The sequence below is a fragment of the Panicum hallii genome, chromosome 6 (genome assembly GCF_002211085.1).
Source record: "Panicum hallii strain FIL2 chromosome 6, PHallii_v3.1, whole genome shotgun sequence".
NCBI classification, from domain to species: Eukaryota; Viridiplantae; Streptophyta; class Magnoliopsida; order Poales; family Poaceae; genus Panicum; species Panicum hallii.
The window spans coordinates 67,087-84,092 of record NC_038047.1 but is presented as its reverse complement, the minus strand read 5'-3'; the positions used below and the strand labels follow the sequence as shown (position 1 = coordinate 84,092).

The following is a 17,006-nucleotide window of genomic DNA, read 5'->3' as shown; positions in this document are numbered from 1 at the left end:
CTGAGAGCCGACCAGGAGGTTGATGGCACCCATGGTGACTTTGCTTGGTGATATGAGAACAGGCAGGATTTATATAGGTGGCAGCGGCACGCAGAATCGCTTTAGTTGACGTCATCCTAAAAGGAATAAACACTCTTCGTCTTCAATACATGATCTCATTCATATGCAAGGGAGTCATTATATTGACTTCTCTTTTCCGTTTCCTATTTGGAAAAATAAGACAGCTCAATGCAAATTGACTCAAACAACGCAAGAAACCTCCATTTTCTTGGAAACTGTCATCTCTATCCAATTCCTTTTACACAAAATAACTCCATTTTAACGCAGATTCTAACATCTTCGGCATGTCATCTACTGGTGTTACAACACAAGGCAGGCTCAGGTGTTGGAACCCGCAGAGAAGGTGAATACAACTCCACCTATCAGAGCAACCAGCAGCGCAAACATAGCTGCTAGGATGTTGAAGTTCCCAGCACCTTGTCGGCTTCTGCTCCCATCCTCCTCCTGTCCAGTGCAGCCACTATCCTTGAGCCTGCTGGAGCTGTTTCGTCCTCCACTACGAGCTCCAGGCACCATATCCCAAAAGGATTCTAGTGTGCCACAGACCGCTGCACTTTCTGGTTCCAGGATTGAAGAGCTTGCTGCGGCTGTTTCCAGTGGTATTACTTCCTTGCAGCGATCCGTTGCATCCTGAAGTGCGAGGCAAAAGGGTGTCAAAGTGCTGTAGCAGAATTGAGAGTGGGACACACTTCCGCTCAAGTAGGACTCAAACAAGTGACACAGCATAAGTACCTCTGTTGTCTCTGATTGTTGCAGGTAATCACAAACATAGGCGCCACCCAACCAAGGTATCAGGACTCTTCTCGGGAACGAGAAACAGTAAGGTTCTCTGTTTCAAGGGGGTGAAAATGCAATCAGTTGTCACAGACTTGTTGTCTATCATACACAGAGAAAAGGGAGGTGCAATGTGATAATGGCATTATGTCAATAAATCAATATTTTCCACAGCACTAATCAACAGGGCAGACTTCTACAACAAAAATCATATTGAGTCGGTGTATTTTTTAATTCTTTTCAAGGTATAAAGAAATCTGTACCTTAACTCATGAAATACAACTTGAGTGACCTTCTGAGATGGTGATTGCTCCAACTCATTAGTGGCAGAGCCATCATCTGCCTCATCCAGGATGATATCCAACCTGCTTCTTAGACTTGTAATTATGTCTGCCTTCATACAGAGTAAGAGAAGCAGCACAAACAAACAAAAAAAATTAGTTTTCTTTAAACCAATCATAAATATTCAATAGCTCGAGAAGCTTCAAACAAGAAATCAGCTAGTGGAGACTCAACACTCAACTATAATGATGCAATAGTGCCAGGTAACTAAATTTCAGCACTCATCAGAATCTACAGTTCTACACCACTCAAACCGATACCCACTTAATAACATATACATAGTCAAATAAAAAGATCATCCATAGTGAACCCAGTCAAACTAATTTCGAATTCAAATCTTGAGATTCAAAATTCAAGAACAAAATGCCCAGAAAAACAACATATCCTGTACTGATCACTAATGCATCAACGATCACTTCTGTACTCTTTACTTGGAGGACTCAAAACAAATGCACAAGTGAAGTAGATTATCCTAAAACACTGCCTGTGAAACATTTGTAACAAACTGGAACTGGGTAATATGTATACAGTAGAGCACCATCATGGAAAACAACGTGACTCGGTAAAAAAGACAGAACAATGGAAACTGATATTCCATAACTACCTTCAGATCAGATATAGCTTCTGAAATTGATTCTTTCGGGCCTAAGTATGCCAAGGCGCTGACAGATCCAGCGAAGTGAAGAAGCCCAGCAACTCCCTCTAAACTGCATTCTTTAGTGCAGGCATATAATGTTAGGCTCTCATGACAAGAAGAAAAGAAAAACGTGTCATCAAACAGAACAGCAAAAGCATTAGCTGAGGCACCTTCAATAGGCACAGCATTCTTGAATGGCACAAGAAAATCGACTTGATGTGGGCCGTCTGTACTGATGTTTATGTCTTCTGAAAACTAGTTGGAAAAATATTTGAGAAACAAGAGATATAAGTAGGTGCGAAAATGAACAAGATTGGCAAGCTGTTGCAAAAGGAGCAGCATTCTCTCCCACAACTGATACTGATAGGAGGACAGAAATATAAATCAGCAACTATTTTCAATTAATGAATTGTTGAACTAATAAACTATCAGTCTCTTGGGAGACATACAAGCATGTCATCTATGAATGGATAAACTATGTCCGATTCAGTTAATATTTATCTTATTATTTCAAATGTTTTGCATAAAATGATGAATTTTTGGAACTGGTTAAAGGGAATGACATAAATTATATGGAATATCAATTTATGCACTGCATTGTCCACTTCAAAAGGATGCAGACTAAAATTTCAATTATGTCAGAAATTCCCTTCCCCAGACCCCACCTTGGGTGGCAGCACAGGGTACACCCTTTATTCAGATGGCTGGTTGTCATGTGAAGCAAATCTGTTTGAAATTAGTGCATCTGAAAAGCAGGTCTATGAATGTGAACAAAACTTTTTAAACTACATGGAACTAGCTGCCCATATTTTTCTAGGTGATGAGCATTCCCAGCTCTGTCTCATTTGTGTACTTATCTAACTGCAATAGAGGCTAAAGAATTGTAACTTACTAGGCATCCATCAACCAAAGCTCTGGCATTCTGCACTTCCTCTGTGAGATGACTGATTGCCTTCAAAATGACTTTCTTGAACGGCTCAGCCTGAACAGCTGTTAACCTATGTCAATTCATGCTGTAATTAGCCAAGGATGTGGCAGGAGACTATCATTGCAGCGAAGGGTAATATTAACAAATACAGAGATCTCTTACAGGACACTTGACCCACATAAACTAATATGCGGAGTTGAATGTCTGTGTCATAATGATACAAGAAATCGATGCTACCTTATCTGAAAATTATATCTGCATCTGAAAGTTTGAAGAGAAGCTAATAGTTTGCTGTATTTGAAATCACATGGACGCAGACTTCCTGATGCAACTTCGCATATACGACAGGCCCATCTGTAATGTAATACATCATGTCCGTTAACATTAGCTGATAACTCCATACTAAAATGTAATGCAACAGAAGAAACAAAATTCCAAAGGAAAATACCTCCTATTGATATATTAAAAAAAAGCACAACAACATAAACACATGGAATCACAATTCAGAAAACCAAATGATTGCATTAAATTTCCATTTATGCCAGAACCAAGCATCGTGTGCCAGGTTAATCAAGTACTTAGATATACTGCTAGGCAGATGAGTGGCCAAGCAAACATATTTTGAGAAGAGTGCCAGCACCTTCGAGGGCTGTAAGAGATGTGAATGAGCAGCCTCTCACTGAGCGTGCTGCCATAGCAAGCTTGGAAAACTGCTCTAATAACCTGAAAGATGGCATGAGTAAACAACTATTCGAGGACTGACGTGTGTAAATCAGTGAAGCATGGAGTGGATATATGATAGGGTTAACCTGCGATAGGACGGCGGGGGGCGTGGCCTTGAAGGATGCCTCGGAAGCCCATATGTAAATACCTATGACGCTCATTCCTCCGAGAAGCATCCTCGACACCTAAAAGTGAGTAAGGATGTGATATTGATGAGATATAGTTTGGTGAATGGCATTGTGGTTGGCATAGTTACCTGTCGCGCGTGCTCGGCAATCCAATCGACATCGAACTCAAGAGTGGCGTCAGAGGAGGAAGGGGCTTTGGCCTTGGAGGCCTTGGGCTTGGGGGCCGCGCGGAGGGAGCATGCGGGGGCCCCGGCTTCGGTGGGCGGCGTGGGAAGGAGGGAGTAGACGAGGGCACGGTCGGAGGAAGCGCTGAGCTTGCCGACGACGAGGCCCACCTGGAAGCGAATCGAATCATCAAATCAGCGGATCGATCGAGGACGCAAGGGGAGGGGAGCGGAAGGGAGCACGGGCAACCTGGGCTTGAGGCGGAGGAGAGGAGGACGAGGAGAGCGCTTCTTCGAAGGCCTTGAGGTGCGCCTCGTCGCCGACCACCGCCTTCACCATCCTCGGCGGCGGCGAGGGATCTGCTCTGCTCGGACCAAGGAGGCTGACCAGAGCAACAAAGTTGTGGGTGGGGGCCCAGTCCAGTCCAATCGCAGGCCCACGCCCACCCAAAGCTTGCTTCGGTCAACTCTTATAGGTGCTGTGCTGTTAGGATCCAACGGCAAATGGCAAAAGGGCAAATGATAAAATTTTTGCTCCTGTCACATCAGATATTTAGACGCTAATTAGAAGTATTAAATATAGTTTAATTAAAAAACTAATTACATAGATGAGGATTAAATGACAAGATGAATCTATTAAGCCTAACTAATCCATAATTAGCAAAATTACGGTAGCATTTGCTTTTTTGCACTTTGGGGTGTTTGGATCCAAAAGTGCAAAAAAAGTGCAAAAGAGTAAAAGTTTTGCACTTTCTCTTTCTCTTTCCATTGGATCCGAACAGGCTCTAAGCTAACTTCAAGCTATTATTAAAGGAGTTCTAAAATTGTTTTATTAAAAACATAGCCAGCCAAATTGATTTTGTTTGGTATAAATTATTAGGCAAAATGCTGGGGATGTAATTTAGTTATATCTTCCAATTTTTTTTCTTTTTGAGGGCAGTATATCCTCCAGGTTATGCAGGCAGCCCCGGGCAAGAGAAGGCCTGGAGAGCAGACAGAAGAAAAAGAAAAGCCAGGAGTTAGGCCTCTTGTAATCCTCCTCCTAGTACTCTTTTGCTTTGCTTCCTGAGCGGCCTACAGCGGCCGAGCGACGCGAGGACACTAATTAATTATTAGCATTATCATTAGCCTTCCACTCCTGTTTTTCTTCTCTTTTTAAGATAAGGAGAAGAAGAAAAGAAGCAGCGCTGCAAACTTGCAAGGCGAGGAGCCGACGAGCAGAGCTGAGCATGAAAGCAACCACAGTGAGTGAAGCTGAAGAGTGACGTCACGCCGCCCCCCCATCGCTTTCCCCTCCTCTCATTCCCTTCTCTTCCCTTCTCCCCCGAGGCCACCCAAGTGCAAGGAGGCCACCACCGACACCCACCCCAAAACCCCAACAAGAGAGAGAGAGAGAGAGAGAGAGAGAGAGAGAGAGAGAGATAATCAGAATGGCACTGGGGGGAGGACCCCTCGGCGCCATCATCGGCCGCTACCCCTCCTTCGCCGCCGCTGACGACCAAGACCCCGGCGGGGGCGTCATTCGCCACGACCGCAAGTGCCGGGACTGGCCCTTCCTTCTCCTCTTCGCCGCCTTCTGGGTCGCCATGATTGTCAACTCCAGCTTCGGATTCAACCAGGGCAACCCAGTCAGGTCGTTCCTCTTTCGCTTCTCCTCGTAGAATGATGTAGATCTATCCATCCCGTTCCGTTCAACGTTCATTGACTCCTGCAGAGAGTATCTAGCTACTGGCTAGAACCAAGCTCAACAGAGACAGTCTCCTCCACAGTTCTCATTTTCTTTTCTTTTCTTTTCCCATATCCCTGCTGAAATTGCCGCAGCTGTTCGACGTTACTGCTACCACTTCAATCGACGGCAAAAAAAAAAAAATCTGCAACTGCTGCTGTCACTAATTAATTGTGCAGCTACTTTCTGTTTAACTGCATATTTTCAGTAAACAAAATACGTATCTACACTGTTTGCAGCTGATGCTTGTTGTACACCTAAAACGAGCTGCCAACAGTTGGTTGGGTGTTCTTGCTGTGCTCGACTCCCCACCTAGAAGGGAACCGGAAATAAGAAAGAGGAAAGGCAGCATTTTTCGTGGTGACAGTTCATTATCATGGATCTCCTGTTGCTGCAAACTTTCCATTGCTTTTCTTCGGCTAAGCAAATTGGCATCCGCCAACCAGCCACTAACAGTGAAATAAATAGGGATCAAGCTTTCGTCCTTTACACTCCATTTCAATGCTCCACCTTATCAGTTTTATTCCCTGCGATCACCATTTCTATCCCCACCAAAATACTGGAATACTGGAATCTGTTGCTGCTGTGCTTGAAACCTTTGTCCCCGTTCACGCAATGACGCTAGTACTAGTAAAGATTGAAAACGCCCAGATACTGTGTCATGTCTCCTAAGTAAATTTGTATCCTTATTCCCTCACTACAAAGGCGACCGAATTCTTATCAGCCATATGATTTTTTTCATCTTCTTTGACTGCACAGGCTGACATTCGGACTGGACTACAAAGGGAACATATGTGGCAGCAGGCATGCCGATCCAGATTTGCGTGAGTTGGATGTTCGCTACTGGATGAACCCCAACCAGGTCTACCAAAGTGGGCTCAAAAGCAGTCACATCAGTCTACCGGACGCTAAAGCCATCTGCCTTATGGAATGCCCACTTCCAGCAGAAGATGGTTTGAATTTTGTTTGCGATTATCCAGAAGGTGACATACGCCTCTCTGTCGATGATTGGATTAACAGGGACTATGATTACTTCGAGTACCTCACACCAGATATGAGGAATAGTTCTCTTCAGCTGCAGGGTCCTTGTTACCCTGTCATCTTTCCAAGTGTAAATGGTATGTCTCACATGAGTATCAACTATCAAGTCTTCGATTTTTAGTACAGCAGCATTCTACCAACTTTTAAGAAACGAAAGTTTGGTCACTAACTTGATCTCTTTCTGTCACCAGTGTACTGGAGCTGCCAGTTTATTACGCGGGCATCCAATGTCTCTTTGAAGCATTGGCAGCAGATGGGTGGTGTCAGCATCGACCAAAACATGCTAGTAGACAAAACAATTCACAACGCAATCAACAGCAAATCCGCCGTTCTCAAGGTTTCTAATGCTCTTGGAACTACTTGCACTCTGTCATTTTTCTATTGTAATGAGAATTTATCAATGGATGCATGCTGATCATTGCATGTGTGCGCAACAAATTTTATTTCGTGAGATGAATGCCCCCACCCTCCAAAAAAGTTGCACAATGCTTAGATGCCAATTAAACTGTGAATTATCCAGACAAGAAGATGGTAGCAGACACCTGTAATGATATACAGACAAAAATTATATTTCCTTTCTGAAAAGAACAATATTTTCCGCTTTTTGCAGAGATATGTTGCAGATATTCAAAAGTCCTGGCCTGTGTTAATCGTCTGTGGAGGATTACTCCCTTTGTTCCTATCTGTGATCTGGTTAATGATGATTCGCTATTTTGTTGCTGGGATGCCTTGGATAACTGTGGTAGTCTTCAATGCCCTTGTAATATCTGTTACAATGTTCTTCTATATAAAAGGTAGTATGCTTCTAATTGTAGACTATTATAGACACTTAGTAGCATAATACGATCATTATTGTTAAAGCACATAATCTTATACATGACGTCATTCACATCTTCTAACTATTTTATGTACAGCTGGTTGGATTGGCCATGATCCTTTAACTGTTGTAATTGGTGAAAGTGATCCTTATGTCAACATAGGTGGACGGGTATGTTTTCTGCCACATGTTGATGCCATTTTGTGCAATATCCTGCCAAGCTGCTCGTTTTCTCATGATTCATCTTTCATCAGGAGATAAATCACCTTCATGCTGCTTCTGTCTTGATGACAGTAATAATGATTCTGGCTTTCCTGACTTCAATAGCTATTGCTCGGCGCATACTGATAGCTACATCTGTCCTGAAGGTATGTACTGTGCTAAATCCATTGGCTTGACATGTGGACCATTTCATTAAATAAGATTTAACTGGGGCTATGGCTAACATATGCTTAGCTGATAGCATGACTTGTCCACTGTTAATGTGACACCTTTTGTAAGGTTTTTTCTGTTGCTTTTTCGTTGTATTTTCAGAGGATCTCATCTGGGTAAACTTTATGTAGGTTGCTGCAAAGGTCATTGGTGAAGTCCAGGCACTTATTATTTTTCCAGTTGTGCCATTCTTGATCCTCACTATCTTCTACATATTCTGGTTTTCAGCGATGTTACATCTTTTCAGTGCCGGGCAAGTAATAAAAAATGATTGCAATACGGATTGCTGCTCGTATGATCTCAAGCTTGGCAGAGTAAATTGTGACAGCTGTTGTGGGTACAGTATTCACTACACCCCACATATTGGCATTGCCATTCTTTTTCATTTTCTTTGCTGTTACTGGGCGACACAATTTTTCATCGGATGTTCTTCGACTGTAATTGCTGGATCAGTTGCTTCGTACTACTGGGCACGTGGTGAGATATCGGTAAGCATTTCAGAAACATCATCCTGGTTACAAATTGCCACAATAAATTAAGATGCCAATTTTCTGGGGATTTTCATCGTCTTGACCAGGGAGGTATAATTTTCCTGTGACTGATGTTTGGTGTGACATTGTGATGCAGCATGATATCCCTTTTCATACCGTGGTATCTTCCCTGAAGCGCTTGGTGCGCTATAGTCTTGGCTCTGTGGCTCTTGGTTCGCTGATTGTGTCCATCATTGAGTGGGTTCGATTTATACTCGAGACACTTCGCCGCAGGCTGAAGTTTGTCGATTCTGCCCATGACAGCTGGTTTGGGAAGACAGTGTCATCCTCATCTCAGTGCTGCTTAGGGTGCATTGACTGGACCCTGAAATCAGTGAATCGAAATGCATACATCACGGTAAACATCAACAATTCATTTCTAAACTACTTAACACTGTTTAACACGCATGTGTATTAGTATGATGAGAAATGCTTGCTATTCTAGTTGGGATTGACGACCCTGATGCTAAATTGCGTAATACTACTGTTACAGATTGCCATAACAGGGAAAGGATTCTTCAAGGCTTCTGCGCTAGCAACTGGGTTGATCATGAAGAATGTGTTGCGCATTGGGAAAGTGAATGTGATTGGGGATGTGATTCTCATGTTGGGCAAGCTGTGTGTAAGCCTGCTGTGTGCGCTGTTTGCTTTCATCATGTTGGATAAGCACAAGTACAGATCTGGCCACAACAAGATATCATCGCCGCTGGTTCCTGTGTTGGTAAGTGGTCATCACCAAGCTTTAGTTTGCAGGATGTGGTTGCGTAGCAATCTGGGTGAAGAAGCTAATATGTTTGTTGAGCAGGTGTCGTGGGCGCTGGGTTATATAGTCGCGAAGCTTTTCTTTGCAGTGGTGGAGATGTCGATCGACACCATAATCCTGTCATTCTGCCAGGACACTGAAGAGCACCAGGGGAACGCGCAGTATGCGCCCCCACTGCTGATGGAGACACTGGACGAGGAGAGTGAGCTGCAAAGACTAACAGAGGGGCCATGAAGATGAAGCATTCATTAATTGTCTCTTCTGAAGAAGAGTTGAATAACACTCTGGATGCTGCATCTGTAACTTCCTTAGACGACCATGCATGCATGCATGTCTTTATTTATATATATGGATCCCTGGAGTGGATCGGAGGTGAAAGTAGTTAGTTAAGGTGGGATCATAGTCATGGATGGTGCCATTCCCTGTGACATGTGTCTTGGTGTGGATGCTTTCAGAAATTCAGGCACCAGCAGTCATCGATATAAACTTGTTGCTCGCATGGTTTACAACAAAAGCAATTAATTATATCAATCCAGCAGTGACAAAATTAATTGAAGGAAATTAAGGAACAGCTGAGCTACCTAATCAGCTACTCCGTCCAGCTTATTCTTGGTTAAGGTATCTAATATACTCCATATATATAGTCTGATGATGAGGCAAGAAAGAAGCAGGCAGGTAGGTAGCTAGGTGCAGATGGGGAGGCCGCCGGTGCAGGAGCGGGAGCACTTGGCGGCGCATTTCTTGTGCGCGGCCATGGTGCACTTCTTGGCGCACACCAGGCGCTTCAGGTGGCAGTCCTTGCTTGTCACGCACTTCTTGACCTTTTCCTTCTCCTTGTTCCCGTTGCTGCCATTGTTGTCCCCCTTGCTCTCCTTCTTCTCTCCTCCTCCCGCTCCCGGAGAGGGTGACGACGGCGATGAGGAGGGTCCAGAGCCGCCACCGGTGCTGGTGTTGGTGGTGGCGACGGCGACGTCCTCCTGCTTCCGGGCGGGCAACGCCGCCGCGATGGCCTTGTTACTCTCCTCCGCCAGCTCGGCCGCCGATGCTGCCCCGCCGGCGGCCAGGAGGATGACGAGCAGCGTGGCGGCCTCGGCGAGCCGGCAGCGGGAGCAAGCCATCGGGCTCTCTCTCTATAGCTAGCACAACAGAGCAACTGTACCTAGCTAGTCGTATATATATTAAATAGAAAGAAGAGAAGAGGCATGGATCGAGCGTGCTGCAACTACTCGATCGCTCACCAATCCAATCCGGGCATGCCGTGTTGTGTGCGCATATATGGTTTGGTGAGCAATGGCAGGGGCATGAGTAGCCGCAGTTGTGGATTCGTCCAAAGGCAGGTCACATAGATCGACCAAGAAACTAAATCAACAAAACCAGTTCGAGTTTGGAGTTTCGCTCGCTCAAGACCGGAACCAGCACGCAGGACGCAGTGTACCGAAGAAGCATGGGTGCTCGAAATTCTAGTTTCAGTGGTACCTGACGTGCCTGCATGAAGAGGCGATCGTGCTCGGGGTGTCAGACCGGACTCACAGGTCTATCGATTTCTAATATTTTTCTTGTCTCTTTAAGCTATCGAAAAGTTTGATTAAATTGAAAGGCTAAAATAGAAACGATGTGTATCATTCTTTCATCTTTTTTTCCATGTATAATAATAATCTGCTCCCATCGTCGATATATCTATCATTGGCAGGCCCCGTCGAGAAACAAATTAAATTAAATTAAATTAAATAGCCTGCCCTGCGGGAGCGGAGGCGCGGAGCCTCGCCTCCGAATTGAAAAGCAGAGCGGCGGGCGGCGGCGGCGGGAAGGGAAGCGGGGATTTGGTTTGGCGCCAACCAAGGAAGCGAGCTTTGTCTCTCCTCTCATCTGGGCCGTCCGCTCGCACTCGGAGGGCCCAGATCAGACGAAGCGGCGCCTCCCCTCCCGCGCGCCCGCTGCTGCTTCCATTTCCTTTGGTTTCCTTTGCCGCCGCCGCCGCCACTTTGGCATTTGCCCGCCGGTTCCCGCCTCCGCCTCCTCTATTAATCTCCCTCCGGATCCGATCGAATCGCATCCCCCCTTCCTTCACGGCCAGACCTCTCCTCTCTCTCGATCTCCAATCTCCAACCTCCAACCAAGCAGCAGCAGCGGCAGATCCCATCCATGGCGGGGGGCAAGTCCACCGGCAACGCCGCGCGCACCAGGAAGCGCGTCGAGGCCACCGTCCTCAAGCGCTCCAGGGACGGCAGCGCATTCACCAGATGGTAAGGCTGCTCTCCAATCCCCATCGTCCCTTCCCTTGCTGCTGCTGCCCCTCTTCGTTTATTTGGAGCTGAAACTGACGCCCCCAACCAAATGCCAGCGAGGCCTGCAACAAGGACGTCCCCATCGTCCTCATCGACATGCACAGCTGCAGCCTCGACGCCAAGATCAGGATGACGCTTGGTCAGCGACTCTCTTCACTTCCTTGCTTTCTTCAGCCGATTCCTACCTGCCTACCCACCCAGGCTGCCGCTAAGATTTTCGATTTTTCTTCCTCAGAGGCGCAGGTGGTCGAGAAGACCGTCGAGGTCACCAAGCCTGAGCGCAAGAAGCCCTCCAAGACCGCCGCCGCCGCCAGCAAGGACCCCAAGCGCAAGCGCACGCCCACCGCCTTCTTCCTCTTCATGTATGTCTGTCACTCATCTTACGGACAATGCGCTCTCAACTCACACCAATCATTCGCAATCCCCTCATGAGTGACTCCCATGTTCCATTCCAGGGACGACTTCAGGAAGGAGTTCAAGGCCGCCAATCCTGACAACAAGAATGTCGCCACCGTACGTGCCTCTTTGTCATGTGCTCGTTATTGTTGGTTGCTAACCTTGTTATGAATTCTCACACTGATTGGATGGATGAATCAATCCATTGCAGGTTGCCAAGGAAGGAGGGGAGAAGTGGAAGTCCATGACCGACCAAGTCCGTACCACCCTATTTCTTTACTTTTCGACTCCTTGCTTTTCTTTACTTCAACTCTTGCTCATGATCCTTTCTTGCTTATTTATGTGCCATCAGGAGAAGAAGCCCTACATTGACAAGGCTGCCGAGCTCAAGGCTCTTGCTGAGAATGGCGAGGGCAGTGGTGTAAGTCCCTGCTGGCATTCATTCCCATGTTCCTGCTTGCTTTGCTGGTACATGTACAGCAGCATAAATGAGGAGGCAACGCAGACCACTGACAGATCTGGTCGATTTGTGATGCAGGAGAACAATGTCGCTGCTGCTGCCGAGAAAGCCAAGGCAGATGACACGGAGGGGGGCCAGGAGGTGGATCAGCCGGTGAAGAGGCGCCGCCGCAAGGTCGATGATGATGAGGATGGCGAGGCGGGTGGGCAGGGAGATGAGGCTGAGAAGAACGAGCTGGATGATGACATGTAGATGGAAGAGCGACCTGCTCTTTTCTGTAAATGGCAGGCAGATGTGCTAGATCGTGGCTTGTTTGATTCGAGAGGGACGGGAGCTGGATTGTAGTCGTAGCATGCCACCACCGCTATTCACTAGTGATGAGGATGGCATTTTCGTTTGGGTAGCTTGCAGTCAGTGCTGGCTAATGTTGGCACATGAATGAATTATGATGTGCTCTATCTAGTTCCCATCCCATCCCATCCCATTCACGGCTTGGCTGAGATTGTATCCCTCCCTGAGCAGTGGTTGTGGTAGATTGCAGGTGATGGTGCATGCTGCTTTGGTTATGGATACTGATAAATTCAAAATATTCGGCACCACTCTTCCATGTAGTTACATCGCATTAGCATGCAGCAAACCAAACATTTTAAGCACAAGCATTCTGAGAAGTCTAACATCCACTGGTGTTGCTCCCTGAAAGGAGCTCATGCTCATCCCGTCAACACCATCTGCTATGAAGCAGCACTTGATGCTGCTGCTAAAATCACGCAGGCAGGAGCACCGGTAGAGTAGTGAATAGCAGGTAGATAGGGTAGGAAATGTGTTTGTAGCAGATAGTGTTGTACTACGAAGATGACGTTGGGATTTGGGAAAAACGGGCCTTCCCGTTTCCCTTGCATATTACCAGTGTGTAAAAAACAATGGAAGCATTTCAACAGTTTTTGTGTTCCTAGTTGGAGTACTACTTATATGTTGTTACTCATAATAATGACAGGAGAGCAAATCTGAATTCTGTTTATTTAGTACTAGGACAGTAAGAGGATTTGGGTCCCAGTCCCAATCAATCAAGTGAGAGGTAAATAAATGCTGAGGATGGACTGGCTCTCTGATGGTGAACAAAGTGCTTGCTTAACTTGTGTGTTCCCTTGCAGCTGTAGAGCCGTATCGTATTGTAGTTGTGGCCTGGTGTAGTCTCGTACTCTGTAGAGAAAGACAGGGAAAGGCACTGCCGTGCCGTGCCCCCCGGGTCCTGCTGCCCTCTGCACTGCAGCACAGGCACAGCAGGTGGGTGCGGCGCGGCGCGGCGCGGTAGAGAGAGAGAGAGAGAGAGAGAGAGAGAGAGAGCAGGCCGAGGCAGAGAGCCCTTCCTTCCGAAACAAAATCCCCTCCCCTGCCCTCCCACCGTGGCGAGGAGAGACGAGGAGAGGGGGTCGGAGCGGGCAGAGGCAGGCAGGCAGCAGCTCATCTCGTGACTGCAGCTGGCCTCAAGCGGGCGACCACATCCATCCACCCACCCATCCATCCACCCATCCATTTCCCTTCCCACCCTCGCCCGCGGCGGCGGCGGCGGCTCCTTCCCCCTTCGACGCATCGCAGGAATGGGGCAGATGGGGGGTCCCGACGGCGACGGGGGCGCCCACCCCCACCACCCGTACCACTACCAGGCGCTCCTCGCCGCGGTGCAGAACCCCAACCAGGGCTTGCACGCCTTTCCCCTCCCCTTCCACGTCCCGCTCCACCACGCACCGCAAGGAGGGCAGGGAGCAGGAGCACCCGCCGCCGGTCAGTCTCTCCTTCTCTCCATCTCTTCTCCGCCGCCTCCGCATTCTCCTTCCCCGCCGGATGCCGGATGGGGATGGAAGGATTAGGGCACCAATTCCGCGGGCTACGTACACACTGCTGCTTAATCCATCTCTCTTGCATTCTACACCACCAAAACCACTCTACTCATCTATATATAAAATTAATTTTTTTTATTCGGGGGAGGACAACCGATTAGTATTGTATTGTATTGTACTATTGGCTTGTAGTAGAAATGAACCTGCGATGCGAACCCACCCCTACTAGCAGTAGCAGCAAGCAACCTTCCCTCTCAAATTTCAAGCCTACTCCACCGAATTAATTCCATCGCTTGCTCAATCTACCATGTAATGTGTGCCTTCAGCAATGGTTCTATTTCTTCTTGCTACTTTCTCACCCCTACCTATGTACATACATATTTGCAGGGCCAGGGCCAGCAGCTGATACAGCCGCCTCCACCCACAATGCTGCTCCCCACTCTCAGCATTCAAGAGGTTTTGCCGATTGGAGCGCTTCCAGCAGTGCCTTCGCGTCCGTTTCCGCGCAGCCCGCCCCTGCTACCACCAACGCACCACCCTTCCCGTACAACCTCTCCCAGTCTTACACGCTATGGTCCCATTACATGCTTAACAAGAATGCGATGCCCTACTCTTCTTATCCCGCACCGCATGAGGAGAACCTGCACCCACTGCGCCATACTCACATCCCGCCGGACAAGGATTCAGGTATGCAATCCTTTCATTTTCGGGAACAAAAAAAAAAAGCTAGACCAACCATATGCTTTCGTTCCTTTCAACCTCACAGACATAGATAATTAGGCATAGCTCGCTGCAGTGACTAATTTTGTTTTCCTTTCTTCTGTTTATGTCAATATCCTTCTGACTATCACAACCATGTAGGTTGGAACTTTACTTCTATACCGTATATTATTTTTTTTGGTGGTTCTGCGATGGATACATGTATTAGAATCCACCGCCATTAACCATAACTATGAATTCTGCATTCCTCTAAGTATGGGCCAAACTAATGGTGTGTTCCAATGGTTAGCATATCCGGATTCTTACCCCCTAATGCAGAACCAATCTGACACTTTCACGATGCCACCTCAACTAGGTTCTACATATTCCATGGAAACAGCAGGTTCTGCATCCAGCCTTGGGTTTGACTCTTTCACTACTATGTCCCTTGGACCAAACATATGCGCCCACATGTCTCCCATGGAAGGATCTTTACCTGCCAAAGAAGCTGAGAATTCAGAGGTAACGATATCAACCTTCGTGGTTATGACAAACTTCATTATTTTCATGACCCTGCCTTATTTTTTACTGCTGCTTGACACGCAGGATTTGCCTACAGTAGTTAGAAACAGTGACGAAATGGACACTATGAACAGTGATGAAGTCCATCGTGACACAGCTGCCACTCTTCCTGAGTCAAAGCCTAGTCATGAAAGCTGCACCACGGTGAGTGACGTGATACGTATTCTTCTCTTGTGCCGAATCTGCATGTGGTATGTATGTTACCAGAAAAGAATACTTGTCCCGCAATTAACGAGTTATTTTCCTTCTTGTGCCACTGTGCGTATGGGACACATATGCCTTTCAGAAGTTCAACTCTGGAGAGTACCAAGTTGTTTTGCGCAAAGAGTTGACAAAGAGCGATGTTGCAAATGTTGGGCGAATTGTGCTTCCCAAGGTATATTCCGTCGCTTTAAATTATCTGTCCTTTGTATTCTGGGAGAATTATGGCACTGTCAACTATGCCGCATGATGTTACTGTCTTAATCTTTTGCAGAAGGATGCTGAGGCTAGTCTTCCACCGTTGGTGCAAGGTGATCCTCTGATACTGCAGATGGATGACATGGTGCTTCCTGTTACATGGAAATTTAAGTATAGGTATGATATCTTTGAGATGCCGCATCTTACCCAGAGATCATAACTTCTTTCCTGACAAAAGCTGGGAAGTTGAAGGCATTGTATAAATCGGTTCATGTTCTTAAATTTGGAGGTCAGGAAAAGCAGTTGGCACAGAATTCTAGGTTCATTGCATCATAATAGGCACAGTATGCAAAAATTGATGCACCTTCATGTTGCTAAATTAAAATGCGTCCTGGTACTTACTCTATGCCATTCCAGATTCTGGCCAAACAACAAAAGCAGAATGTATATTCTGGAAGCTGCAGGTATGCTTCACAGCTTCAGTGTGGAATTTGGATACAGTTTCAAATGCTTAGCGGGCTACTGGCTATCCAGAAATTGATAGATTGAACCATTTCAATTCTCTCTGTCAGGTGAATTTGTGAAGACACATGGTCTCCAGGCAGGGGATGCGCTCATAATCTACAAGAACTCCGTGCCCGGCAAATTTGTATGCAAATTCTTAGTCCCTGCGATCGTATAGCAATCATAACCTTAAATTCAGTTATTGTGTGTGATATAGCTCACTAAAATATGTAAAGCTAGAACAAAATTTCTGGTTGCATAAACCTATGCTCATGAGGTACTTAGATTAAATTGCCAGTTTGATATATTTTGTTGATGTCTCATTTTCACCTTTGTGTTTGTGTAAAGATTATCCGTGCGGAGAAGGCCATTCAGCAGACAAACCCCTAAACCCAGCTTGATGTGGGTGTAGCAGCGTCAAAGATGGCTTTGAGGATATGAATTCACCATAAGTTCACAACTGAAGGCATTGTCAACTTTCATGACTGGGTTACCATCACAATGGATGAGATTGAAAAGAGAGAATCACGAATCTGACTTATTGACTCCTGGTGGATGGAGAGGAGAGAAATTTTGGGAGAACATTGAAAGTGCTGCCAACGAGCCTACATCTGAGCAGGACAAGTAGTTTGCATTTTGTTTCCCTTCTAATTCGGTTGTATTTGGATGCTCGAGTTCTGCATTGCATTCTGAACAACATTCGCAGTACTTTTTTCTTGTAAATATTTTGGACCTATAAGATAAAGGAATTGGTCTGGAACTTATGCATATTCTGGTG

General features: G+C 46.3%; 5 protein-coding genes across 7 annotated transcripts; 3 read left to right on the top strand and 2 right to left on the bottom strand.

The window, feature by feature from the left end:
- Window positions 1–177: 177 nt before the first annotated feature.
- Window positions 178–4,207, bottom strand: LOC112896585 (protein odr-4 homolog). 2 transcript variants are annotated; one of them, XM_025964604.1, is made up of 11 exons: window positions 4,007–4,205; window positions 3,721–3,927; window positions 3,551–3,649; window positions 3,382–3,464; window positions 2,979–3,095; window positions 2,706–2,811; window positions 1,984–2,068; window positions 1,781–1,890; window positions 1,098–1,228; window positions 793–889; window positions 178–690 (listed from the first exon to the last, which is right to left on the bottom strand). In XM_025964604.1, the coding sequence occupies exons 1-11, from the start codon at window positions 4,094–4,096 to the stop codon at window positions 379–381; spliced, it is 1,437 nt and encodes a 478-aa protein (XP_025820389.1). In that variant the 5' UTR covers window positions 4,097–4,205; the 3' UTR covers window positions 178–378. The 2 variants fall into 2 exon arrangements, with proteins under 2 accessions (XP_025820389.1, XP_025820388.1); XM_025964603.1 differs by having other exon boundaries at window positions 1,781–2,068; window positions 4,007–4,207.
- A 763-nt stretch (window positions 4,208–4,970) lies between these two features.
- On the top strand, window positions 4,971–9,562 carry LOC112896584 (choline transporter protein 1-like). Its single transcript, XM_025964602.1, has 10 exons — window positions 4,971–5,389; window positions 6,242–6,600; window positions 6,715–6,860; window positions 7,134–7,317; window positions 7,438–7,511; window positions 7,595–7,708; window positions 7,904–8,260; window positions 8,400–8,660; window positions 8,796–9,023; window positions 9,108–9,562. Exons 1-10 carry the CDS (start codon window positions 5,187–5,189, stop codon window positions 9,297–9,299), a joined length of 2,118 nt encoding a protein of 705 aa, XP_025820387.1. The 5' UTR covers window positions 4,971–5,186; the 3' UTR covers window positions 9,300–9,562.
- A 152-nt stretch (window positions 9,563–9,714) lies between these two features.
- On the bottom strand, window positions 9,715–10,183 carry LOC112896432. Its single transcript, XM_025964398.1, has one exon. It carries the CDS (start codon window positions 10,181–10,183, stop codon window positions 9,749–9,751), a length of 435 nt encoding a protein of 144 aa, XP_025820183.1. The 3' UTR covers window positions 9,715–9,748.
- An 886-nt stretch (window positions 10,184–11,069) lies between these two features.
- On the top strand, window positions 11,070–12,821 carry LOC112897630 (high mobility group B protein 7-like). Its single transcript, XM_025965976.1, has 7 exons — window positions 11,070–11,308; window positions 11,407–11,489; window positions 11,586–11,712; window positions 11,806–11,863; window positions 11,958–12,002; window positions 12,099–12,167; window positions 12,285–12,821. The coding sequence occupies exons 1-7, from the start codon at window positions 11,208–11,210 to the stop codon at window positions 12,456–12,458; spliced, it is 657 nt and encodes a 218-aa protein (XP_025821761.1). The 5' UTR covers window positions 11,070–11,207; the 3' UTR covers window positions 12,459–12,821.
- A 710-nt stretch (window positions 12,822–13,531) lies between these two features.
- LOC112898499 (B3 domain-containing protein IDEF1-like) lies at window positions 13,532–16,996 on the top strand. Of its 2 annotated transcripts, none has more exons than XM_025966836.1 (9): window positions 13,532–13,988; window positions 14,432–14,731; window positions 15,120–15,265; window positions 15,350–15,469; window positions 15,612–15,701; window positions 15,801–15,901; window positions 16,142–16,188; window positions 16,297–16,373; window positions 16,577–16,996. In XM_025966836.1, exons 1-9 carry the CDS (start codon window positions 13,805–13,807, stop codon window positions 16,616–16,618), a joined length of 1,107 nt encoding a protein of 368 aa, XP_025822621.1. In that variant the 5' UTR covers window positions 13,532–13,804; the 3' UTR covers window positions 16,619–16,996. The 2 variants fall into 2 exon arrangements, with proteins under 2 accessions (XP_025822621.1, XP_025822620.1); XM_025966835.1 differs by having other exon boundaries at window positions 13,536–13,991; window positions 14,429–14,731.
- Window positions 16,997–17,006: the final 10 nt, after the last annotated feature.